The 25,700-nt window shown below is 46.5% G+C and overlaps 1 protein-coding gene across 2 annotated transcripts in view; it reads right to left on the reverse strand.

The window, feature by feature from the left end:
* The window catches only part of GGA2 (golgi associated, gamma adaptin ear containing, ARF binding protein 2), a 44,136-nt gene continuing 18,436 nt past the window's right edge, over positions 1 to 25,700 (reverse strand). For both annotated transcript variants that reach the window (XM_017534390.2, XM_037740587.1), the window contains exons 6-17: positions 23,075 to 23,178; positions 21,589 to 21,669; positions 20,889 to 21,026; positions 17,814 to 17,895; positions 14,435 to 14,560; positions 13,555 to 13,677; positions 12,916 to 12,944; positions 12,402 to 12,535; positions 9,420 to 9,577; positions 5,207 to 5,376; positions 4,123 to 4,233; positions 1 to 3,320 (exon numbers count right to left, since the gene is read on the reverse strand). In XM_017534390.2, the coding sequence (XP_017389879.1) occupies positions 3,210 to 3,320; positions 4,123 to 4,233; positions 5,207 to 5,376; positions 9,420 to 9,577; positions 12,402 to 12,535; positions 12,916 to 12,944; positions 13,555 to 13,677; positions 14,435 to 14,560; positions 17,814 to 17,895; positions 20,889 to 21,026; positions 21,589 to 21,669; positions 23,075 to 23,178 (1,367 nt within the window). In that variant the 3' untranslated portion in view covers positions 1 to 3,209. The remainder of the gene's footprint in view (positions 3,321 to 4,122; positions 4,234 to 5,206; positions 5,377 to 9,419; positions 9,578 to 12,401; positions 12,536 to 12,915; positions 12,945 to 13,554; positions 13,678 to 14,434; positions 14,561 to 17,813; positions 17,896 to 20,888; positions 21,027 to 21,588; positions 21,670 to 23,074; positions 23,179 to 25,700) is intronic.

Genomic DNA, 25,700 nt, shown 5'->3' on the forward strand with positions numbered 1-25,700 from the left:
TCAGGGCTTGAAAGGACTTTATTGTGGTTGTGGTGAAGCAGGCCCTAGTCTTGGCAGATGACACCGGAAGGGCACTGAGTGCCAGTGTGCAACTTGAATTTGATCCCGTAAACAGGTAGGCATCAGGAAGCCATTCAGAATTTTTCATCTAGTCAAATGCTCAGATTTGTAGCTGGTACTCAGAATTGGGACACAGGCATTGTCCAAAAAAAAAACAAAAAAAAAACAAACAAAAAAAAACCCAAACCAGAGCAGTGGCAATATAAGTGCAGGGAGGACATGATACGAGATTATGCAGAAAACAGGCAACATGACATGAAACTACTCCGCGGATACAGATGAAGCAGGAATCAGGGACCCAGTAAGTCTCAGGTGCTTCCAAGTGAGAGCATGTAGGTGGAAAAGGGCAGGACTGTGGGTTCCATTCCAACGGAGATTGAAGCAAACCTCCAGCTACAGATACCGACTGACAGAATGAAATATGATCTGGGCTCAGCAATGAGGTGGCAGCTTGAGAGACATCTATAATCCATCTACATGGTTTAGAGCCATCTGACTGCCAGGCCTCAGTGTGTGGATGGGCAAGTCCTGACGACTGGACTCTGGAAAACCACCACACTTAAGGGACAGAGGAATAAGAGCAGTCATGGAGGTAGGTCAAGAAATAGGGATCAACAGGGACCCCTGCAGAGTTCAGGATACTGGAAAGCACTGGCCATGAGGGCCAGATCTCTAGCACACACATCATGAATTTGCTTCTCCCCAAAGAACAGAAGCTCCTTCAGGGTGGTACCTGGCTCAAGGTAGCTTGTCAGTAACTCGTTTAAAAAAAAAAAAAAAATAGAGACAAGGTCTCACTATGTAGCCCAGGATGGACTTGAAATCCTGGGGTCAAGTGATCATACCATTCAGCCTCCAAAAATGCTGGGATTACAGGCATGAGCCACTGCGCCTGGCCAATAACTACTTGTTGAGTGAATGAAGAGGTAGGAGCTGGGTTCTAAGTGGCCACTGGACTTGCTGATTAGAAGGCAGTGATGACATAAACCACAGCCACTTTCAGGACAGCAGCCTGCCTTCTCTCCTCCCACCCCTATCCTGTCCAACACCTAAGCACAGTAGTACCATTAGGGGTCTGTCTCCTCAAAAGAATGTTCAGGTATACACATGAGTCTACCTTTGAACTATAGGGGAGAAGACTCGACTTTATGTTTAAGTCTCGTTCACCCATTTTAACCAAAACCCTTCATAGGGAGATGCTGTCATTATGATGGGTACCTCTTTCTAGACTATGCAACAGCAACAGAGCCTATAAAAGCTAAACAGACGGCAGGTGTGGTGGCTCACATCTGTAATCCCAGCACTCTGGGAGGCTGAGGCAGGTGCATCACCTGAGGTCAGGAGTTTGAGACCAGCCTGACCAACATGGTGAAATCCCATCTCTACTAAAAATACAAAAATTAGCTGGGCATGGTGGCTCCTGCCTGTAGTCCTAGCTACTTGGGAGGCTGAGACACGAGAATCGCTTGAACCTAGTAGGCAGAGATTGCAGTGAGCTGAGATCACACTACTGCACTCCAGCCTGGGCAACAGTATGAGACTTGGCCTCAAGAAAAGGGGGGAGGGAGGGAAACCTACACAGAACACAAGCAAGAAAGTACTTTTAGATTACAGTTCGTCTTATGTGAATTAGGGCAAATGAAATCACCCCATCGTTTATCTGTTTTATGAGCTTTCACATTTGCTTAAAATTGGCATACCTGATCTCTTACAGTTTCCATCTCCACCAATTAGTGTTGGCAGATTTCCACTACATGTAGAAGTCAAAAGATCACACTGTAAAAATATCAGATATTGTGATTAAGAGCTCCAAACAGAGCCTTGCAGTTTCGGAGGTAGAAACCCACCCAGCCAGGTCAGTTGCTTGGACTTCAAAGCCCTCCGCCTGGCCATCTCAGCCAGCCTCAGGTTCCTTCTCCCACCGATCAGGCCAAGCAGGACTTGTCAACACACAGTCAAGTTCCTAGCACACAGTAAGTGGTCACTAATATAAACTCGAATTTTTCTGTCATATTACAAATGGAATATCCACCTCTCCTGTCCAGCTTTCCTCAGATCTTCAGGTTCTCTTCATGGAGGCAGTTAAGCTTCTACGTCCTTCATGAAGTTTCTTTTACTTCTGGACAGAAGATACTTCCCTTTAGGCCTATCATCGCTAAACGCAACTTACTGAAAACTCTACAAAGTACATTTGCTACATGGTATTTATTCAATGACTGTACACTTAGTCACCACTTCAATCACTGCTAAGCTCTCTTCATGTCTATCTGCACCATAGTTCCCCATCTTAGACTGTGATGTTAACTGGCAAGGGCTGGCTGTTGGCCAATTCCCATGACCAACATGGTGTCTGTCACTAAGAGCTCCAAGCAAATGCTACGAAGAGGATAAATGAGGATGGAGATGAGGGTCCTGAGAAGGGTCCAGACTGGCTGCCCAACCCACGGACCTGAGACCTGAATAAGGCCTGGGAGCTGCTTTCCCCTCTGCCCAAAGGTCTGTCTCGGGGCAATTCTAAGGCACAGTGGTGAAGGACGTGATTGGTCCCCCAAGCGTGGTCCTCAGGTCTCATGGCAGCCACCCACCTGGGAACAGTGCAACAAGCATTCCATTTAGAAGATATTCCATAACACACACAAGAAGCATTGTCTAATGAAAATGGAGACAAGGTCTTTCTTGGAAGAGAGTGCCCCAGAAGATACTCTCTGCCCCAAGACTAACCAGGTCCCTTTTAAGGTCCCTGAGAACAGCAGCCTGGGAGCAACCAAGACTTTCAAAGGCTGACAAGGCACAGAGTGGATTAATGGAACAAACAATACATGGAAAAAAACTTTGGCTTATAAAACCTCCAACCTGAGGCAGGGACAGTGTCTGCTGACATGCAGAAACATGATTGTAGCAGAGATGATGATACTGCTGATATCCCAAGCCCTGCGCTACCACCCTCTCCCCCGACCACACACACACACACACACAGACACACACACACACACTCACACCCCATCTGCAGAGTAAGTCAGAGGTTGACACCCAGAGCCTGACGTCAGGATAGGACTCTTGGCACTACATTGAAACACTGTGATTAGTCCTGACTAGACAGCAAAAGTAACACCATCCTAAGCTTGAAATGAAGGGTCTGTCTTATGAAGTTAGGCTGCACCCAAGACAGCCAGGTCTGGAAAGTCTTTCACTTCTCCTACTTCGCTGAAAGGCTGTCCACCTTGGTTGAATGTTAGCTTGTACCGTAAACGGATAGGTTCCTAGGACAGAAGAGACAGAAGATGTTAAATCGGTGGAGAGCAACCCAGAACAGGGGAAAATGTTAATTCATTTTAAGTGAGTGCTTCAAACAATTCTATGACACAGAATATTTGGGATACTCTCTGGGGCTAGAAACAAGGGGAAATAGGCACGTATCCTGGGAATTCTTCAATACTTCTGCAGTCCTTAAATCCTGAGATGGGCTGCAATTCAGAGACTAGCTAAGGAAGACAGGCCTTGCCCTTTCAGAGGACTTCCGAGGATTAGCGAGAGTGCATGTGTCCCTCCCTGGGTCCCCCGCTATGACAATCCATCAGATTTTCCTTCAATGAGCCCCAAAGACAGACTCTACTGAGGGATATTCCACATACACCCCCTACCACCCAACCAAACGAGAGGCTTTATTTTTTTGAGATGGAGTCTCGCTCTAGGGCCAGGTTGGAGTGCAGTGGCGCAATCTGAGCTCACTGCAACCCCTGCCTTCCAGGTTCAAGCGATTCTCCTGCCTCAGCCTCCCAAGTAGCTAGGACTAGAGGCACGCACCACCACTCCCAGCTAATTTTTGTATTTTTAGTAGAGACGGGGTTTCACCATGTTGGCCAGGCTGGTCTTGAACTCCTGACCTCAAATGATCCATCTGCCTCAGCCTCCCAAAGTGTTGGGATTACAGGGTGAGCCACCATGCCTGGCAAACCAGAGACTTTAGAGCAAGGCCTCAATGTACCTCTCTCTACCCAAAGTTACTTCTCCTTACAGTTCAGGGGCCCCTATCTCCCTGCTACCACAGACACTGGAACATACTTTGTGTGGATTGTCCAGCAGCAGCATCTGAGATATCACAGCGGGAGGCATCAAAGGACTGAATGCAGGAAGCTTAGAGCTGGAGGCCGGCTGCAGCTTCACCCTCATTGACTATTGGGGGAAGAAAACCAACATGTGACTCATTCCTAGCCACAACTTCCAGGATGGAGATCAGGTGAGCGGGAACTGGACCTCCCCTCCACCCTCCAAGAGGAAATGGGCCGTCTCAGATGTGGTACCCCGAGGCACCTGTGGGAGCCCAGGCAGACAGGCTTCCACTAACTGACAAAAGGATCGAGACACCTTTCATTCCACACACAGAGTGGATCTGGAGTTGTGCGGTCAACGGCTGATATCTGAGAGGCAGTAACAATAGCCAGGGCACACCTTGGGTTGAATCCTAACTCTGCTTCTCACTAGCTCTGTGACCTTGAGCAAAATATTTAATTTCTGAGCCTTGGGTTGATAACTTATAAAACAGGTAGTAAGCAGTAGTACATTCCCCACAGGACTACCATGAGACTGCGTGTCTATTTTTGTCTGTCCTGAATCTTTTCCTTTCAGGATAGGCCCCGTCCTCTGTGACTGTGGTGTGGTGGTCATCAGTAGGGCCATACTTCCCTTGAAAAGGGGTGGATATGTTATCTCACACTGGCCAAGTGCCTCATATCCTTGGACACAAGTTACTGGTCCAAGGTATGGAAGTAACACTAACAAGTCTAATCAGAACCCTTTCCTGAGTAATCAATATACAGGCTTCATACCGGGTGAGAGTTTATGAGATAAAGAGGGTTAAGGGCCATGCAACCCTGGAGCTGAGAAACTGCCAGAATGGTGCCAAAGAAAAGCAGAGACAAGAGATACAGATTCTTAAGGCATCATTTAAGAACCTATCTGGATACACTCATATCTGAATTCAGATATTCAGCAATCCCCAGTTAGGTAAGCCATTACATTCTCACTTTATCTTCAGTTAGTTTGAGTGAAGATTCTTTTCTTTACACCTGACAGATAATGTCCCAGCAAAGAACCTGGCACTCAGAAACGACAGCCATTACTGAGAAATCCACAAAATTTGACTCACCTTTGGCACAGCCACTTGAAACATGATATCCCAGACAGGCTGGGGAGCTGTGCTCATCATGGTCAAGAGCAGCACTTGCACCTCTGGGTGGCCAGGGGCTCCCGTCTGGGAGAAGTGGAGCAGAATTCTGAATCCGTTCCGGTCATACACAATGAGAGGCGGCAGGCTGCCTGGTGGAGAGGGCCCAAGCAGAAGGTTAACACCACTACAAACGCCCCAGACAGCCAGGGTGGAAAGAGATGTACATGTTATCTCCAGATGCTGCTGCTTCTCCATTCAGAACACATGCAGGACTGAATTCTTTGCACTATCATAATTCAAGTCCTCCTGACTCTAGCTGGACTCCTATGACCCTCCAAACTGACCTCTCCCCACCATCCAACCATCATTCACACACTACCAGTTATTAAAAATCACAATTTTGAGGAAGATATGATCATGATTAAAATCATGCATGAAGCCTATAGAAAACAGAATTATCAGTCAGGCATGGGGGCTCATTCCTGTAATCCCAGCACTTTGGGAGGCCGAGGCGGGTGGGTCACTTGATGCTAAGAGTTCGAGTTTGAGACCAGCCTGGACAACATGGCAAAACCCCATCTCTACTAAAAATACAAAAATTAGACAGGCACAGTGATGCACACCTATAATAATCTCAGCCACTCGGGAGGCTGAGGCACGAGAATCACTTGAACCCGGGAGGCAGAGGTTGCAGTGAGCAGTGAGCCAAGACTGCACCACCGCACTCCAGCCTGTGTGAAAGAGCGAGACTCTGTCTCAAAAAACAAAACAAAAAAACCCAACCAGGATTATCATAAAGAATGTAATAAATGCACTCTTAATTCTATGCAGAATAAGCAATTATTTTCTTCTGGTCTCCTTTGTATGACTATAAACACACACACATAGGCACACACACATATCCCCTTATATTTAATTGTATAAAACCTCAAATTAAAAGGTTAGTAGAATTCCAATGGAAATTCTAAAGAAACTATTTTAACTTAACTAAGGAATGATTCTAATGTTTATTTGAGGGGGAAAGCTACATAAAAACATGGAGCAGGGCTATAGCAAATACTCAGATAAAATTACAATTCAAGTAAAGTAGCATACAACAGAGCATGCAGAACAGATCTAAATGACACTGTAACATAACACATCCTTCAAAAATCAGTGGCTGGCTCAATGAATGGCACTCAGATGACTGGTTAATCAGCTAGGAAAAAACCTTAATATCAAAACATACATTACTAAAATACAACGTAGAGCTGGGCATGGTGTCTCATGACTATAATCCCAGCTTCTCAGGAGGCTGAGATGGAAAATTGCTTGAGGTCAGGAGTTCAAGACCAGCCTGGGCAACACAGAGAGATCTGCCTTCCACCCCACGAAAAAACAAAAAAAAGATTTGCCGGTGTGGTGGTGCTTGCCTGTCATCCTAGCTATCTGGGAGGCTGAGGCAGGAGGATTGCTTAAGCCCAAGAGGAATCTGAGGCTGCAGTGAGCCATGACCATGCAATGGAGCGAGGCCCCATCTCTAAAAGAGAAAAAATTTAAAAAATTAAATCAAAACATACTTTAACAATGAAACTACCAAAGATTTAAAAGACTGAAAATACCAGTGGGGTATGGTGGCAAGAGTATAGGGAAAAAAGCAACCTTTTCAGAAGGGAAATTGATAATGCAGATCAAAATTTTAAACGTCTACATGCGGCATTTCACTGGTATTACCATCTCCTAATTAGGATGGCATAAAAGGAAGGTATAAAGAAAGGCATCCAAAGATGTTCTTTGTAGCCTGTTTTTCTTTTCTTTCTTTTTTTCTTTTTTTGAGACAGAGTCTTGCTGTGTCATCCAGGTTGGAGTGCAGTGGTCCAATCTCAGTTCACTATAATCTCTGCCTCCCAAGTTCAAGCAATTTTCCTGCCTCTGCCTCCCAAGAAGCTGGGATTATAGGTGCCCACCACCATGCCTGGCTAATTTTTTTTTTGTATTTTTAGTACAGACAGGGTTTCACTATGTTTGCCAGGCTGGTCTTGAATTCCTGACCTTGTGATCCGTCCTTCTCGGTCTCCCAAAGTGCTGAGATTACAGGAATGAGCCACCGCACCCAGCCTGTAGCCCTATTTTTAACAGCAAACAAGTAGAAACAAATTGACCTTAGCTTATTCAAACAAACAAATTGAGTAAGCTGGGCGTAGTGGCGCACACCTGTAGTCTCAGCTACTTGGGAGGCAAAAGTGGGAGGATGGCTTGAGCCTGGATGATGAAGATTGCAATGACCTGAGATGGCGCCACTGCACTCCAGTCTGCGTGACAGAGCCAGACCTTGTCTCAAAAAAAAAATAAAAACAAAATAATACAAAAAGGACTGAATAAACAGATTACAGCACACCTATTTAATGGTGTGTGTGTGTGTGTGTGTGTATATATATATATATAAGTTCACTAAAAATCAAGTTTTTAAAGAACTAAGGTCATAAAAATGGTACAGGCTTATAATGTAACAGTAAATAGAATATAAAACAGTCTATACACACTGTGGTATCAAATTATTAAGAACTGTATGTACATATGTATACACATGATAAAACACAAAGAAAATCTATCACGACAGAAACACATTTTCCATCTCTGGCTGATAATGGTACAGATGATTTCCTTTTTTTTTTTTTTTTGAGACAGTCTCACTCTGTTGCTCAGGCTGGAGTACAGTGGTGCAATCTCAGCTCACTGCAACCTCTGCCTCCTGGGTTCAAACGATTCTCCTGCCTCAAAAGAAGCTAGGATTACAGGTAGCTGGGATTATAGGTGTACACTACCACGTCTGGCTAATCTTTGTATTTTTAGGGTTTTACCATGTTAGCCAGGCTGGTCTTAAACTCCTGACCTCAAATGAGCTGCTCGCCTTGGCCTCCCAAAGTGCTGGGATTACAGGAGTGAGCCACCCCATCTGGCCCATTTTATCTTTAATAAAACTCGACATTTGCAACATGTATTTTTGTTTTCAACTTTTTTATAAAAGTTTGCTTTGTATTAATTTCAGACTTATGAAAAGTTATAAAACTAATACAAAAATTCTTATATACCCTTTATCTAGCTTCCCCAGATGTTAACATGGTAACTACAGTACAATTATTGAACTCAGAACACACTGAACTTGTATTATTTAAATCAAAAATTAATAAAGAAATGTGGAAAAAGCTCCCCTGTTCACCAACTCTGTTTATTTCCAAATTTGTCTGCCTGGATTTCAGGGCCCTCTGCAATCTGACCTCACCACACTGAGCCAAAGGAGGATTCTGTATGCTAGAAGAAAGAGCCAGGCTCTGGAATAGACCTGAGTTGTGTCCTGCTCTGCATACTAGTGTAGAGACGGGAGGCACTTCCATTCTCTTCCCTTTGTAACAGAGGTAATATCCACCTTTCTGCTTTAATGGGGATCCCTAGAGAAGGAGGATCAGTAGCCAAATTCTTCCACTCATTTGAATTCCACCTCTCGCCAGTCATTTCAGGCCACATTAAACACTGCCTTCTTGAATCCCAAATCAATTAACATTATGTCCTTAAGTAAGCCTTTTCATTAAATTCTGCCTGCCCATATCCTTCTTGGCAGTGTCAATACTAAGGAACACTATGAAAATTAGCTAAAAGACAAAGAAGCAAACTTTGCTTTTTCTGGAGATGGAGTCTCGCTTTGTCGCCCAGGCTGGAGTGCAATAGCATGATCTAAGTTCACCGCAACTTCCACCTCCTGGGTTCAGGCAATTCTCCTGCCTCAGCCTCCCAAGTAGCTGGAACTACAGGTGCACGCCACCATGTCTGGCTAATTGTTTGTATTTTTTGCAGAGACAGGGCTTCATTATGTTGGCTAGGCTGGTCTCAAACTCCTGGCCTCAAGTGATCAACCTGCCTCAGCCTCCCAATTTTTTCCACCCCCAAATAGAGACAGGGATCTTGCTGTGTTGCCCAGGCTGGTCTCAAACTCCTGGCCTCAAGTGATCCTCTCACCTCAGCCTCCCAAGGTGCTGGAATTATAGATGTGAGTCACCATACCTGGCCACAATCCCTTACTTTCTGCCTCCATGCAAAAATCTCTTCCATTTGTTAACCAAATTTAAGGGCCACCTCTACCAAGCTGGAGTGAAAGAAGCTGGGAGTCTAACAGATTCCCAGGAAAAACAAAGGTGGGGAGTGAAATTGTACTTACTGGGCTTAACAGACTCCAAAGGGACAAACACTTGAGCCAGAGGTGTATTCTGTGAAGATGGGGAAGGAGCCAACGGGCCAGCCTCCCAGGACCAACCTGGAGAGGACTTAGTACCTGGTGGCACTTCCTTGGGGATACTTTTCTGTGAAACATAATTCCTACAAAGAAATAAAAAATACCAAAGACTAGCAAAAATTGTAGCAATTTCTTGGAATTTGGGTTAGGCTTACTAAAGAACAAGGAAAAAAATACACACACACACACACAGAGTTAGATGTTATATGACTTTTGTCAAGTAATCAAACTCGTACCTCAGCTTCCTCATCTGTTAAGTGGGAATAAAAGAAGTAATTTACTTTCTTGGGCTGTTATAAGAATCAAATGAGATGATGTATGAAACGCACTTAGAGGCCACGTGTGGTGCCTCATGCCTGTAATCCCAGCACTTTGGGAGGCTGAGGCAGGTGGATCACTTGAGGTCAGGAGTTCAAGACCAGCCTGGCCAACATGGTGAAACCCTGTCTCTTTTCTAAAAGTACTAAAAAAAAAAAAAAAAGGAAAATTAGCTGGGTGGTTGTGGTGTGCACCTGTAATCCCAGCTACTGAGGAGGCTGAGGCAGGAGAATCACTTGAACCCGGGAGGTGTAGGTTGCAGTGAGACAAGATTGTGCCACTGCACTCTAGCCTGGGCAACAGAGCCAGACTCCATCTCAAAAAAAGAAAAGAAAAGAAAAGAAAAGCACATCAAGTGTCCACACATAATAAAAACTCAATAAACTCGAGCCTTTGTTATAAAGGTTGTTCATGCTGCACCTGTCGGGCAGTCTCTGACAATCTCAGTCAGGTTGTTTTCCAGGTGTGATCACAGAGGGACATGAGCCAGGCAGATGATACACAAATTACACCAGCTACTGTGTACTTCATGATTTTGTCCATGTGGGACACAAACTGAAAACATCTTTGAAAACTAAAGTCGTGAGAGAAGAAAGAACCCACGTTGTCCAAGTGGCTGAAAAAAAGACGATTTTAAGAATTGACCTCTGGGTGGCAAATGGGAACGAACTCCTGGCACATCCCACTCCCGCCAGAGCCTAGTGGTTTCTATCAGAAACACGGGCATTTCAGGCTGTCTGGGTGAAGATAAACTACTTTTCCAGAGGCAAAGGGACAGGATCTATGAAAATGTTTTTACATTCACACCGTAGAGAACCTCCCCCTTCAGGGATCTGTACTATAAGGCACTCCCCCAAGCACCTCCAAACGGGAAATTACGTAAATGTCCACAAAAGGGAAATGATCAAATACACCCATGCAATGAATTATAATGTAGCTATTAAGAAGACCAAGGCATATTTATAGAAACTGATATGGAAATGCATCACAGATATTATCTGATATGAAAAGGTCATGCTGGAGTGCAGTTTGTAAATTAAGATCCTGTTTGTGTAATAAGCCACAGGAATGTACCACTACATGTACAGAAAAAAAAGCAAAGAAGGAACATTCAAGATTGTTTTTAGGGGGTGGTACTTTGCACTTTGTTGTGTATTTCTTTATGGATCAAATTTTTCTTAACTTAACTTACATGGTTATTAGAAGAGAAAAACAAAACAAACAGCAAAAACCTCATGTTCTACTACTCCCAGCCCTTAAATAACCCCCTTTTCAGATGCCTTGGCCAAAGCAGGTATTCTCCTATGACTTAGGAAAGGGCGTAAAATGAGAAAAGGGAAGCAGCACATTAAACTTTTTTTGAGCCCAGGCACAGTGGCTCACGCCTGCAATACCAGCACTTTGGGAGGCTGAGGCAGGTGGATCACGAGGTCAGGAGATCAAGACCATCCTGGCCAACATGGTGAAACTCCACCTCTACAAAAAATACAAAAATTCACAAGGCGTGGTACCTTATGCCTACAGTCCCAGCTACTCAGGAGGCTGAGGCAGGAGAATCACTTGAACCCATGAGGCGGAGGCTGCAGTGAACCGAGATTGCGCCACAGTGCTCCAGCCTGGGCAACAGAGCGAGACCCTGTCTCCAAAAAAGTTTTGTGTTTTTTCAAGACAGCCTGGACAGCAGAAAAAAAGTTTTGTTTTTTTTTTCACTCTGCTGTCCAGGCTAGAATGCAGTGGCATGGTAATGGCTTACTGTAGCCTCGACTTTCCAGGCTCAAGTGATCCTCCCACCTTGGCCTCCCGAGCAGCTGGGACTACAGGCATAAGCTACCACGCCTTGCTAGTTTTTTTATTTTTTGTAGAGATGAGGTTTTGCCATATCACCCAGGCTGGTCTTGAACTCCTGGGCTCAAGCAAACCACCTGCCTTGGCCTCCAAAAGTTCTGTGATCACAGGTATGGCTTGCTACAAATCTTACCTTGAATTGTAGCACCCACAATTCCCACATGCTGTGGACCCAGTGGGAGATAACTGAATCATGGAGCCAGTTTCCCCCATACTGTTTTCATGGTAGTGAGTAAGTCTCATGAGATTTGATGGCTTTATAAGGGGAAACTCTTTTTTGTTTGGCTCTCATTCTCTTTTGTCTGCTGCCACATAGCACGTGCCTTTAGGCCAGGCATGGTGGCTCACGCCTGTAATCCTAGGCCACGGTGGGCAGATCACAAGGTCAGGAGATCGAAACCAACCCAGCCAACACAGTAAAACCCTGTCTCTACTAAAAAAAAATACAAAAAATTAACTGGCCGTGGTGGCATGCACCTGTAATCCCAGCAACTCAAGAGGCTGAGGCAGGAGAATCGCTTGAACTCTGGGGGCGGAAGTTGCAGTGAGCTGAGATCGTGCCATTGCACTCTAGCCTGGGCGACAGACTGAGACTCAGTCTCAAAAAAAAAAAAGAAAGCTGTTTTTCCAGGGCAAGAGGTGTCAGCTGTCTTAGAGCACCATTCTCCGGCCCTTGTCCCATGAGAAGGAACTGTACTCAGGAGCCACACACACTCTACCACTCCCCTTGCCTATAAGACTCACAGAGGGCCCAGAGCCGGCTGTGGAGAGAGGAGGTCCAGCAAATTCCTGTCTGCAGAAGGGTTCTGAATGCCACCGCCTGGCACCGTGCTGGCGGAGGGATTCCTCTTTTCCTCACAGCAATTCTGACCAGCAACCTGTCAAACCAGGAATGACTAAATAAGGCCAGGGTATGAATGACCATCAGCCACAGTAAAACCATGGCACAGTTCTCCTGAGCCCACCCAAGGTGCTGTGGCCCAGGCTGGTGACATCTCCTAGGGCAAAAGGGGAAAGAAAGGGCAAGATCACATACACCTCCTGGGCAGACCTTCAAGCAGCAGGAGCCTGGTGCAAACTGTCTCCCCCGGGGGTACCAGCCACAGTATGGATGAGAAAGAGGCTTTGGACCTCCAAGGTCATGATCCCACTGGGACAGTGCAGGAGCACCTCTCTGCCCACCAGGCAGTGCTGCCTCACAAGGGCAGGTTTGAGACCTTCCCCTTCTCTCTCCGGGCCCTAGGAAGGCGGTCCTTACCGTGCCTGTAACAGGAGCATCACTGATTCCTGTAAGAAAGGAGCAGAGTGAGATGCACAACAGTAATTCCACCTGCTTCAAGATGGAGCACGATACCACAACTACCCTTTCTAGGATATCCAGAAAGTCTAGACAAATAAGCAACTTACTGAAGGTCACGTGACTCAATGGCAAATCTGTGACTAATATGCAAGGAGGACCCTCTGAACTGCCCAGAACACCTGATTCCCTTGGCAGCAGGCATGTGCTCCCTGAGGAAACCAGCTCACTCCCCAATATCCAGAACCACCTGATTCCCTCGGCAGCAGACATGTGCTCTCTGAGGGAACCAGCTCACTCCCCTACTCACAACCATCTCGACTTCCACAGCAGCAGGCACGTGCTCCCCGACAGCTCACTCCCTCACTACTCAGAACCACCACGATTCCCTCAGCAGCAGGCACATGCTCCCCCGGGAGACCAGCTCACTCTCCTACTCACAACCACCCTCAGTCCCTCAGCAGCAGACATGTGCTCCCCGACAGCTCACTCCACAACTCACAACCACCCTCAGCAGTAGGCATGTGCTCCCTGAGGAGACGCGCTCACTCCCCTACTCACACCCATCCTGTGCCTGCCCCCACAAGCGCCCGCCCTCACCCAAGGCTGCCAGGTCCTGATGAAGCAAAGACGGCGCCACAGTCCCCGCCTGTGCAGGTCCATTGTCCACCTCCAAGTCAATCAAGGGGCAGGTCTTCATGCAGCCTGCTGGATTCTGAAAGACTAGAAAGCCCAGGGTTAGGAAGAGAAGTCAGTTGGACATGAGAGCAAAGTCTCCACCTAAATCCGGTCAGCTTCCCTCAGGCCGCCTCCTCATCAAATATTAATGCCCTCCCTGCCCCTCCAAGAACCTTCCACTCAGCCGACTGTCTTGATACACAAGCTCAGCTGGCATCTGGGACAAGAGGGACACAAGGCCTGCCTTCCTACTCCAGGGATCACAGGCAAAGGTCCCATCACCTGGAAGGAGAGCAGACTTGGCCTTCTCCAGCTCAGGCCATTCCAAGGCTTCTGACCACAGCTGATCAGAATCACCCATAGCTTGAAAGACACAGCTCTCCAGGCCCAGCTCCAAGCAGTCTTGACTCAGAAGGTCCAAGCCAGGGACCTAAGCAGTGGCATTTCAACCAGTGCTCTAGGTGATTGTGATACAGCTGGCCTAGCACTAGGAACCACTGAGGAATACCATTTCTTTTATCTCCAGCTCCTGCATGCAACCACTTATGAGAATTCAAACCCAGGCATTGCTTAGACATCTGCTTTGTTGTGTAGTCAAAGCTGGGGTCCAGCCTGGCAGCCAGCTCGTGATGGTTCCTGTGGCTGAGCATGGTGACATGAAACCCACTTACACAGGAATGGGACCAAAGAGCGAGTTCTCATATTTCTATTCGTTAACCCAGAATATGCATAGGACCCACTTCTTTTCTGGGCATTGCAGGCTGCCCCAACGCAGAAGGCAAGGAGAGGCTTTCACACGTACCCCTAGAGACAGGGATGTCTCCCACTGAGCTGGTCACTGTGTTTCCAAAGGTGACCCGGCCCTCCATCACCTGTTTGTACAGCAGAACTCCTTGGGTGAGGAGGTCATTTGCCTGGAGAATTTCCGCTGAAGAATGAGAGAAGAATCAGAACTCCCTGGTTTGGTGACCAACAATCTCAGTCCCGACCCTTTTTTTGAGACAGCGTCTTCCTTTGTCACCCAGGCTGGAGTGCAGTGGCACGATTTCAGCTCACTGCAACCTCCACTTCCTGGGTTCAAGCAATTCTCCCACCTCAGCCTCCCAAGTAGCTGGGACTACAGGCACATGCCACCATGCGCAGCTAATTTTTTGTATTTTTAGTAGAGACAGGGTTTCACCATGTTACCCAGATTGTTATCAATCTCTTGACCTTGTGATCTATCCGCCTTGGCCTCCCAAAGTGCTGGAATTACAGGCGTGAGCCACAATCTTAGTCCTTCCTAAGCTTTTCCATAAAACAGCCTTCATATGGCTCAACTACGTTCAGTTTATCCACACCTCCTGCCCCCAGATCGTGTCATTGGATCCTATCAGGCCCAGTCACTTAACCTCTGAGTCCTAATGTTAGTTCTCAATCCAAAAGAAAGCAAATCTATTCACCTTCCACATCTGTACTGTCCAGAGTAATGGCCAGGAGTAAGCACTTAAATTAAGGCCCTTTCAATAACAAACTTTTAACTTTAACTCAGAACCTGAAGCTGTTTTGTCAATGTGGATACAAATATTAAAAGGCTCCCTTAGTATTTAATGCAGTTAAAGTGGGTTTTTTTTTTTTTTTTTTAAGATAGAGTAGTTGGGACTAGAGGTGCATGCCACCACAGCGAGATAACCATGGGCCTCCTGAATACCATCTACGTTCTGGACTGCCACAGCCCCTCCAACCCTCAAGCTCTTGATCCACCGGCTATAAAAAGAAACATCGGCCAGGGGTGGTGGCTCACGCCTGTAATCCCAGCACCTTGGGAGGCTGAGGTGGGCAGATCACCTGAGGTCAGAAGTTTGAGACAAGCCTGGCCAACATGGCGAAACCCAATCTCTACTAAAAATACAAAAAATTAGCTGGGGATGGTGGCAGGCATCTGTAATCCCAGCTACTTGGGAGACTGAGGTGGGAGAACTGCTTGAACCCACAAGACGGAGGTTGCAGTGAGCCGAGATTGCACCATTTCACTCCAGCCTGGGCAACAACAGTGAAGCTGTCTCTCAAAAAAAAAGAAGTATCAGAAATAGAAACATTAACAGCATCAAGGGGGATGCCATGAGCAAAACTGGGACTGACAGAACTCTCAATTCAGAGGCCTATTTTTCACGCAAGAAAAAAAGCAGTGTGTGGTTGTCTGTAATCCCAGCACTTTGAGAGGCCATGCAGGCAAATCACTTGAGCCCAGGAGTTTGAGACCAGCCTGGGCAACACGGCAAAACTCTGCCTCTACTAAAAATACAAAAATTAGCCAGATGTGGTGGTGCGCAACTGAAGTCTCAGCTACTCAGGAGGCTGAGGCAGAATTGCTTAAACCCAGGAGGTGGAGGTGCAGTGAGCCAAGATCACGCCACTGCAATCCAGCCTGAGCAGCAGAATGAGATAGTCTCCAAAGAAAAAAAGGACTGCAGGGGGCATGCACACGCTATCCATTAAGAGACTCAAGAAATATAAACCGAAGTATGGCTTTTCTTTTGAGTCGAATTTACAATTTCTTTTTAAGTTAGCAAGAGATGATTAAGGAAAAATGACATCAGAGAAATCTGAACACTGACTGAATCTTTGGTTACTGTGAAATGTCTAGAGGCTGGGCCCAATGACTCACACCTGTAATTCCAGCACTTTGGGAGGCCGAGTGGGGCAGATCACTAGAGGCCAGGAGTTCGAGACCAACCTGGCCAACATGGTGAAACCCCATCTTTACAAAAATACAAAAAGCAGCCAGGCATGATGGGGCACCTGTAATCCCAGCTACTTGGGAGGCTGAGGCAGGAGAATAGCTTGAATTGGGAGGTGGAGGTTGCACTGAGCGGAGATTGCATCACTGCACTCTAGCCTGGGCAACAGAGGAGACTCCATCACAAAAAAAAAGAAAGAAAAAGAAATGTCTAGAACGTGCTAAGGAATGGGTAAGTACAAAGAGAGGTACAGATGAAACAAGATTAAAAAAATCAACTATGAGCTGGTAATTATTAAAGATGAGTAAAGAATACATAGAATTTATTCTGTTACTCCCCCTCTCATGTTTTGATATTTTCCATAATAAAGAGTTAAAATAACTTTTTAATACTTGCAGACAATTCTCTACCATCCCTACGAATGACCCTTCCATTTCCCATCGGCCTGGCTCTCTCAGGTGACCCACCTGGCCCCCTGAAGGTACAAAAGCTGGTGATCCCTTTGAGATACCACCCCAGCTGTTTCTCTGGCCTGTGACTGGTCAGCTTTTCCTGAAGCCTCCAGTGGGACCTTTTTTCTACCTCTCATACCCCAATCTCCATGGTCAATTTCCACCCCTTTGCAGGCTTTAGACCTGCTGCTGCTTTTTGCTTTTTTTTTTTTTTTTTGAGATGGAGCTTTGCTCTGTCACTCAGGCTGGAGTGCTATGGAATGATCTTGGCTCATTGCAACCTCTGCCTCCCGGGTTCAAGTGATGATTCTCTTGCCTCAGCCTCCCACATAGCTGGGATTAGAGGCACACAACACCACGCCCAGCTAATTTTTTAGTAGAGGCAGGGTTTCACCATGTCAGTCAGGCTGGTCTCGAACTCCGAAGCTCAGGTAATCCACCCACCCTGGCCTCCTAGTGCTGGGATTACAGGCATGAGCCACCATATCCAGCATTTGCTGCAGATTTCTTTTTTTTTTTTTTAATTATTTATTTTGACACAGAGTCTCACTCTGTAGCCCAGGCTAGAGTGCAGTGGCACCTCGGCCCACCGCAACCTCTGCCTCCTGGAATCAAGCAATTCTCCTGCCTCAGCCTCCATAGTAGCTGGTATTATAGGCGCCCACCACCGCACCTGGCTAATTTTTGTATTTTTGGTAGAGACTAAGTTTCACCATGTTGGTCCAGCTGGTCTCGAACTTCTGACCTCGTGATCTGCCTGCCTTGGCCTCCCAAAGTGCTGGGATTACAGGCATGAGCCACTGTGCCTGGCCTTCTGCTGATTTCTTACCGAAGCCTGGATCCTGCTGGACGTCAGCTGTGAAGCAACTCAGGCCACACCCTCCCCAAGCCCACGCTCCACAGAGCCTGAAGTCCACTCTGTCTTGCTCCTGGCTCAGCAGGATGACAGGTGGGACCAAGTCTGTCTTGCACCTGGGCTGCTAGCTATACCTAGGAAAAGAAAACTTACCAAGTGCATCATCGTCATCAGTGGTGTCACTTGCCAGCCGGAACAGGGTGGGCCTCAGCTTTTCACACCTCTCATATACAACCTGGAAGAGCAGAGCTTGGTTCATGACATACACCCAGGCATCCCCCTATGCCCCACTCCATGGCCCCAGGCGCCTTTGATCAAGTAGGCAGCAGAGTCTGGGGCTTCATGAGGCCTCCTGTTGGTCCTGACTTCGAGACCACAGGTTTGAAGTAACATGTTAAAGTTTCAGAAAAAGTTTGGGCTTCAAGTGTATGATTTTTGAAAATAAAAGAATCTGACCAGGCACAGTTGCTCACATCTGTAATCCCAGCACTTTGGGAGGCCAAGGCAGGCAGATCACCTGAGGTCAGGAGTTCAAGACCAGCCTGGCCAACATGGTGAAACCCTATCTCTACTAAAAATACAAAAATTATCTGGTAGTGCTGGTGTGCACCTATAATCCCAGCTACTCATAGGCTGAGGCAGGAGAATCACTTGAACCTGGGAGACTGTACTCCAGCCTGGATGACAGAATGACACTGTTTCAAAAAAAACAACCCAAAATCTTATTTGCCACATTTTCCAAAGTCAGCTTTCTCCCATGTACAGGTAACACATATTGTTTTCTATGGCATCTCTCCTGTTTCTTAGCTGGTTGTCATGCCAGGTTAGGGAGAATTGGTGTTGTCTAAAAGCCCAACACGTTGGCCTTCTAGAGGGACTGTGGTACAACTACTCCATGGGAGATGGGCTTTGGGATCCCTTCCTGGCCTGAGCCCAGCAACCCTTCTGAGCACTGCCCCCTTCAACCACAGAGGAAGGTCAGCAAGATTTTCACCCTAACTCTGTCCAATCCCAATCATAGCTGACTGTGCCAGAGACAGATACATGTGCCAAACTGGCCAGGGATTTTTCTCTTAGGAATTTGGAAAGACAGTAGTTTATTTCTGCTAATTTTGTGAAGTGGAAGGACAAGTAAATAAAGGATTTGTGTGAGGGCTGGCTCTCCTTGCAGAGAAACATAAAAAGAAACATAAAAAACTGGAATGCAGAGAGAGATGGCTAAAACAGATCTGCTGAAGGAGATGGAGAACAGAGCTCCAAGGGAGACCAGGAACATGGCTGCCTTGGACCTGGCACAAATAGGCTGTGGTTTCTTAGATATGACAACAAAAGCACCAGCAAGACATTTAAAAAAAAAAAAGAGGAGGCCAGGAGCAGTGGCAATTTGGGAGGCCAAGGCAGGCAGATCACCTGAAGTCAGGAGTTTGAGACCAGCCTGGCCAACATGGTGAAACCCTGTCTCTACTAAAAATACAAAAAAAATTAGCTGGACATGATGACAGGCACCTGCAATCCCAGCTACTTGGGAGGCTGAGGCAGGAGAATCTCTTGAACCTGGGAGGCAGAGACTGCAGTGAGCCAAGATCATGCCATTGCACTCCAGCCTGGGCAACAGAGTGAGACCCTGTCTCAAAAAGCAAAACAAACTCTACCTCTTCAAAACATGCTATCAAAATAGTAAAAAGACAGCCCAAAGAATGGGAGAAAGCTGTCTGATAAGGACCTTGTATCCAGAATATATAAAAATCACTTGTAACTCAAAAATAAAAAGACAATCCAAAAGATGGGCAAGGGGTTTGCGCAGACAGTTCTTCTAAGGCTGCCAATAAGCATAGGCAATAAATAAGTCATCAAGCAACAGAAAGTTACAATGAGAAAGCACTTCACACCTTCCAGGAGGGCTCCAATCAAAAAGACAACAGCAAATGCTGGCAGGATGCAGAGAACTAGAAGTGATACATTGTGGCCGGGAATGTAAAATGGCACAGCCACTTTGGAAAACAATTAGGCAGTTCTTCAAAATGTTAAATACGGAGTTGCCCCACGATCCAGCAATTCCGTTTCTAGGTATGCACCCAAGAGAATTTAAAACTTATGTTCACACAAAATCCTGGACAAAGTTCAAAGTCATTATTCCTAATGAATAATTCAAAAGCATTATTTGTAATAGCCAAAAAGCAGGAACAACCCAAATGCCCATGAGCTGATAAGTGGAGAAACATGTGGCACAGCCACACAATGGAACGCTATTCAGCCATGAAAAGGAATGGAGCAGTGATGCATGCTACCAGATAGATGCACCTGCAAACATTAGGCTACATAAAGGAAGTCAGACACGAAAGCCCATGTATTGTGTAACTGCACTTGGACGAAGCATCCAAATACGCAAATCCAGAGAGACAGAAAGTAGATTCGTGGTTGCCAGGGACTAGGGGAAAGGGTAGTTTGGGAAAGGAGGAATGACTGTTAATGGGTACAAGGTTCTTTTTAGGGGTGATTAAAATATTCTGTAACTAGGTAGGTGTGATGATTGCTTTTATGATATGTTAATTATCGCAATAAGGATGCTATCTAAAAACTAAGATCTCAAGATGTAGAGGAGCTAGAACTCTCAAACACTGCTGTTAGGATTATAAATGGTTCATAAGCTAGAAGATAGCTGAGCCACTTGGTTTCCTAACAAGTTAAATATATACTTAACATATGACCTAGTAATCCCAGACATTTACCCATAAGAAATGAAAACATATGTTCACACAAAATCCTGTTCACAACTGTTTCTAGCTGCGTGATTCATAACCACCCAGAGCTGGAAACAGGCCAAGGTCCATCAACAGGTACACACGGTGGTACATCCAGGCGACGGGCCAGTACCCGGCAATAACAAGAAGAAACAAACTACTACTATACATGGCAACGTGAATGGCTCTCCAGTGAGACTGAGAAACCAGACAAAATAAAGAGGGTTATGTATTGCATCATTCCATTTATAAAAGAGTCTGGGAGTTGTCAGCCAATCAGAACAGAGAGCAAATTAGCAGCTTCCTGGGGCTCGGGAAGCAGGGGAGAGAGGAAGGGAGGACAAAGCAGCATAAGGACATTTTGGGAGGCGTCAGATATGTTTACCATCTTCACTCTGAGATGGCTTCATAGATGCATACAGGTGAAAGCATTTCAAACCTACTTTAGTGAACAGGTGCAGCCCCCTGTGTTACACCTGAAGATTACCTGCAGGGCCTCCTGGTCAGGTGGGGCCTGCCCTGGCCTGCGGTACACGCTCAGCATCTCCTGCAGTACCTTCACATGGCTTCGCACTTCCTCCACTGCACTGACCCTCTTGGACACCTTCTCCGATTTTTCTTGCTCCTTTTGGGAGGAAGAGGAGGATGGGAGCGAGGTAGCAGAAACCCTGGCAAAAGCCTCAACAAGGGATGGGAAAGGGTCACTACTGAGAGAGCTTACTCAGGGAAATTGCAAGACGTTAACTGCATGGGAATGCTCACACAGCGGGTGAAAAAAAATACTCAGAAGCCCAGAATTCCTGGGGAAGAATATGCACATTGAGGCCTGGTGACCGTGACCTCCTCCTTTGTGCCATCAGCCTCAAGCCTTCTGAAAAGGAGATTTCTAAACCTGGACTTTGTCTGTACCAATACCTGTTGCTGGGACTGAAGCTGGTGTCTAGGAAATGCTTTGAGCAGCACGGACAAAAGCAGCTGAGCAGTGTGGCAGTGAGGTTTCTGCTTCTAATCACCACCTTGCTGCTCTCGAGGGAGCCTGTGGCTGTTCGCCAGGACTCAGGACTATGTAGGAGCCACTCTTTCTCCCAGGCAACTCTTCCTCCACCCCTCAAAGATAGGTTCATACACACTGTCCTTCAGCCTCTGTCAAATGCTGCTTCTACTGAACCAACTGGAAGAACGCCCACCTCCTTGACCAAATTCTTGATCAACCGGTTTGCAGCCTGAAGATCCTCGGGGTGGTTGCTTTTCAGAAGCCTTGTCAGAAGCTGGAGAGAGTAAACAGGAAGAGTAGATGAGATAACTCCCTCAGGCCCAGAGCAGACGCAGCAGCAATAGAAGAGTTAACACTAACAACAATGCACACATTTTACACACACTGTCTCACTGAATGGTCCCAAGGACACTATGATGCAGGCACTCTGACTGTCCCAATATGCCACTGGTTTTCAATGGGGTAGGGGGCTGGGGGGATTACTTCTCCCAGGGGACATCTGGCCAAGTCTAGAGAAATTTGGTTGTCACAGTTGGAGAGGGGGTGCTACTGGCAGCTGGTGGGTAGAGTCAAGAATGCTGTGTACATCCTACAGTGCGCAAGACGGTCCCCAACAACAGAGAATTCTCTGGCCCAAAAGGGCACTAGGTCTGTAGTTGCCCTGGACCACGTGCTCTAAGACAGGATAGACTCTGGTGATCTTGTTCATCCGGGATAGACTCTGGTGATCTTGTTCATCCCTTCATTTCCAACGCCTAGCAGGATGCCTGGCACAGAGAAGTCACTCAATCTTTGTGGGATAGATGGCAAGAAAAGTGGGGCTAATGAGGGCTGGTGATACAGGATTCTTTCTCAGAAGTCACACCACACCTCCTCCCTAGCTCCTCCCACCCTCTGCACACCTAAGGCACCAAGCAGGAGGACAGCCAGGGAGAAAGGTGGCCCAGAGCCTAGACTAGCCTTGCTCATTCCAACAACAGGGACCTGATGGCCACAGAGTTATCTAGGCCCAAGGAGTGGGTACAGAGACAGGGTACAGTTAGCAGGCAGAGCATACCACGCAAAAATTAGTACACAGCGCGTAGCCTTCTGACGCTCCATGAACTAGACCTTGCAACCGACCAAGAATAGTCACGACCAAAAGCACTGCTAGCACTAGGCCAAAGGGTTCCCCACTCACAGGCACCACAGTTATCCCTGGGTCTTGGCCACCTTCCCTTCCTCTTCTTGTCCCTCTAGATACTGATGTCCAAGGGACAACGATTTTGGGAGTTCATAGAGGATGGAAATGGATAGGGTCGGGCTCCCTGGCACTGAGACAGAGCTGAACCAACACAGAGCAGCCAGTCTTTCCACTGTTTCCACCCCAACACCACACCCACACAGGACATGACCCATCACCCACACTCCCCATGGGCTATCCTTTTGCACCTTTTTTCCCCAAGGAAGGCTGTACAGATAAGGGAGAGGACACAAAGAACCCAGAACCTTATTGGTCGGCTTATCCGTGAAGAAAGCACCCAAACCTTCTGCTACCTCACTCCTAAGGGCCTGTCTGGAGAGAAGAACCCACATAACCTGTCCCCCTCCATACTCTGATTCAAGCATCAACGGGCATTTAGTGCACCGTCCCTAAGAGAAAAGGTCTCATCAGACACCACATAGGTCAGGTTCCTTACCTTGGACTTTTCTTCATCAGCATCAAAGATGGAGCTCTTGGGCCAGGGAGATGGTGGGGGTAAGATTTTATCCACTGGTAGTTTAGGGTCTTGTTTTATAATTCCTAAAAATGCAATTTACAAAGTTAAGACACTGATATGGGGATCCAGTAACTTCACTCAGAATCCAGTATAAAGTCCGGAAATGCCGGTTCCTGATACCATGCTAGGGAAGCACAGTCAACAGCCTTCAAAGACAACACCCAGTGCATGAATCAAGTTTTGCATTATCTCTCAGGAGAATCCAAGGGACCACCATAGTGGCCGGGACATCAGAGCCAACTACATCAGAGAAGAGCCAGTCCTGAAGGCCTGCAGTCTGTGGGCCTTATGTGATAAAAACATGGATCAGTTTATCCAGCTACATAACCACCCAGGGATCAAAAGTTTCTGGAGAGTCCCTGACAAAGCTCCGAAAAACGCTGAGTGCATGCGAAAGGGAACAACAGTACCTCCTGAACCTGGGTTCCTTCTTTTAAGAGCGCAATATAAAAAGGAATTCAGATTTCCATCTTCCAAACAGGACACACAAAGGTGGGAACTATCACCCCATTGTGACAACAAAACAACACTGGAAAATGTGCAAATTCGCAAGCTTTTTGTTGTTTTTGAGACAGATTCTTGCTCTGTCTCTCAGGCTAGAGTGCAGTGGTGTGATCACAGCTCGCCACAGCCTTAAACTCCTGGCTTAAGCAATCCTTCCACCTTGGCCCCCAAGTAGCTGGGACTACAAGTGGGTACCACCACACCCAGCTAATTTTTTAAAAATTGTTTTCGTAGAGATGGGGTTTTGCTATGTTGCCCAGGCTGGTCTCAAACTCTTGGCCTCAAGTGATTACCCTACCTTAGACTCCTGAAGTGCTAGGATCACAGGTGTGAGCCACCATGCCGAGCCTACAAATTCCTTGAACTCATCAAAGAGCTCAGATCATGGGGCAACAACCAAGTAACCTGAAATCTAAGGAAAAGAACATCCTCTAAGGACTGATAAGAAGCAATACCAACAGTAACTAAGCTAGAATTATTTAAAAATTGTTTATAGGCCAGTATGAATTACCAAGAGAATACAGAATTTCTGGAGGCTGCAACAAAAAGCAAATAACTCTTTTCCAGAGGCTCACAAAAACAGTGGGAAGGCTTAAAGGCAGGGTTAGGGAGAGAAGAGTAAGAAACCCTGCAGCTCTGAGGGCACTGGTGGAAGCCCACTGCAGCTAGAGAAAAAACGGGGGAGAAAAAACAAACCCTAGAACCCTTGGGAGAGGAGCAGGAATTATGTCCTGGGTTTGGATCTACACTGGAGTTGGGGGGGATCACAAACAGATCCTACCAAGACCCACGATGTAGTGCCTGCCTACAAACGAGGCTGAATCAGAACAGAGACTGGCCCTGCCCAACACCCCCTCTGAATGACAAGGGACAGCTGTCTACTGCTACGAGGGGCAAGAAAAAGGAGAAAGGCCCTCTCTGAGGTGCAAAGGAAAGTGAACACTTACAGCTGAGAGAATAGATACTGAAGAAAACAAACAAACTAGCCCCCAGCCTAAACACAGGGTAACACTAGAGGAATCTCCAGTCTCACATAATAACTAAAGTAACAACAAATCTCACACCCAGCTCAAATCCTGCCTACAAGAAGGAAAGCTCCACCCAATTCCAGGGATGAAAAACTCCTTACTTCATAGATGGATATGCTAATTACCCTGATTTGATCACAACACATTGTATGCATGTACCAAAATATCACATTGTACTCCAATAAATATGTACAAGTATGTGTCAAAAATAAATCCACAGCCAAGTGCAGTGGCTCACGCCTGTAATCCCAGCACTTTGGGAGGCTGAGGCAGGCAGATCATTTGAGAGGAATTTGAGACCAGCCTGATCAACATGGTAAAACCCCATCTCTACTAAAAATACAAAAAATTAGCCGGGCACGGTGACAGGTGCCTCTAACCCCAGCTAAGGTTGCAGTGAATAGAGATCGTGCCACTGCACTCCAGCATGGGCGACAGAGTGAGACTCTGTCTCAAATCAATCAATCAATCAATCAATCCACTAAATGATTATTGAAAGATCTTTTGTAACTATAAAGTATTTTACGTCTGCACATTGTTACTTTTATCACAATAGTATTTTTCAAACTCTGGTTCATATGTAGCATTATATCTGTACTTCATAAGAAGATTCCTTTATTTCAGAAAAAGAGATTAAAGATGGGCATGGTAGCTCACACCTAGGAGGCTGAAGTGGAAGGATCATGTGAGCCCAAGAGTTCGAGACCAGCGTGGGCCACATTGCAAGACCCTGTCTCTATAAAAAATAAAAGTATTTGGTGTAAGAGATCAAGTGAGTGAGAGAGTGTGTGTGTGTGTGTGTGTGTGTGTGTGTGTGTGTGTGTGTGTGTTGGGGAGGGAGTGGGAGGAGAATAATAAATAAATAAATTAGCTGGGTATGGTGGCACACGCCTGTATTCCCAGCTACTTGGGAGGCTGAGGCAGGAGAATGGCTGGAGGCCACAGGTCAAGGCTGCAGTGAGCCACGACTGTACCACTGTGCTCCAGCCTAGGTGACAGGGCAACACCTTGTC

Source organism: Cebus imitator, unplaced genomic scaffold, assembly GCF_001604975.1.
Source record: "Cebus imitator isolate Cc_AM_T3 unplaced genomic scaffold, Cebus_imitator-1.0 Scaffold85, whole genome shotgun sequence".
NCBI classification, from domain to species: Eukaryota; Metazoa; Chordata; class Mammalia; order Primates; family Cebidae; genus Cebus; species Cebus imitator.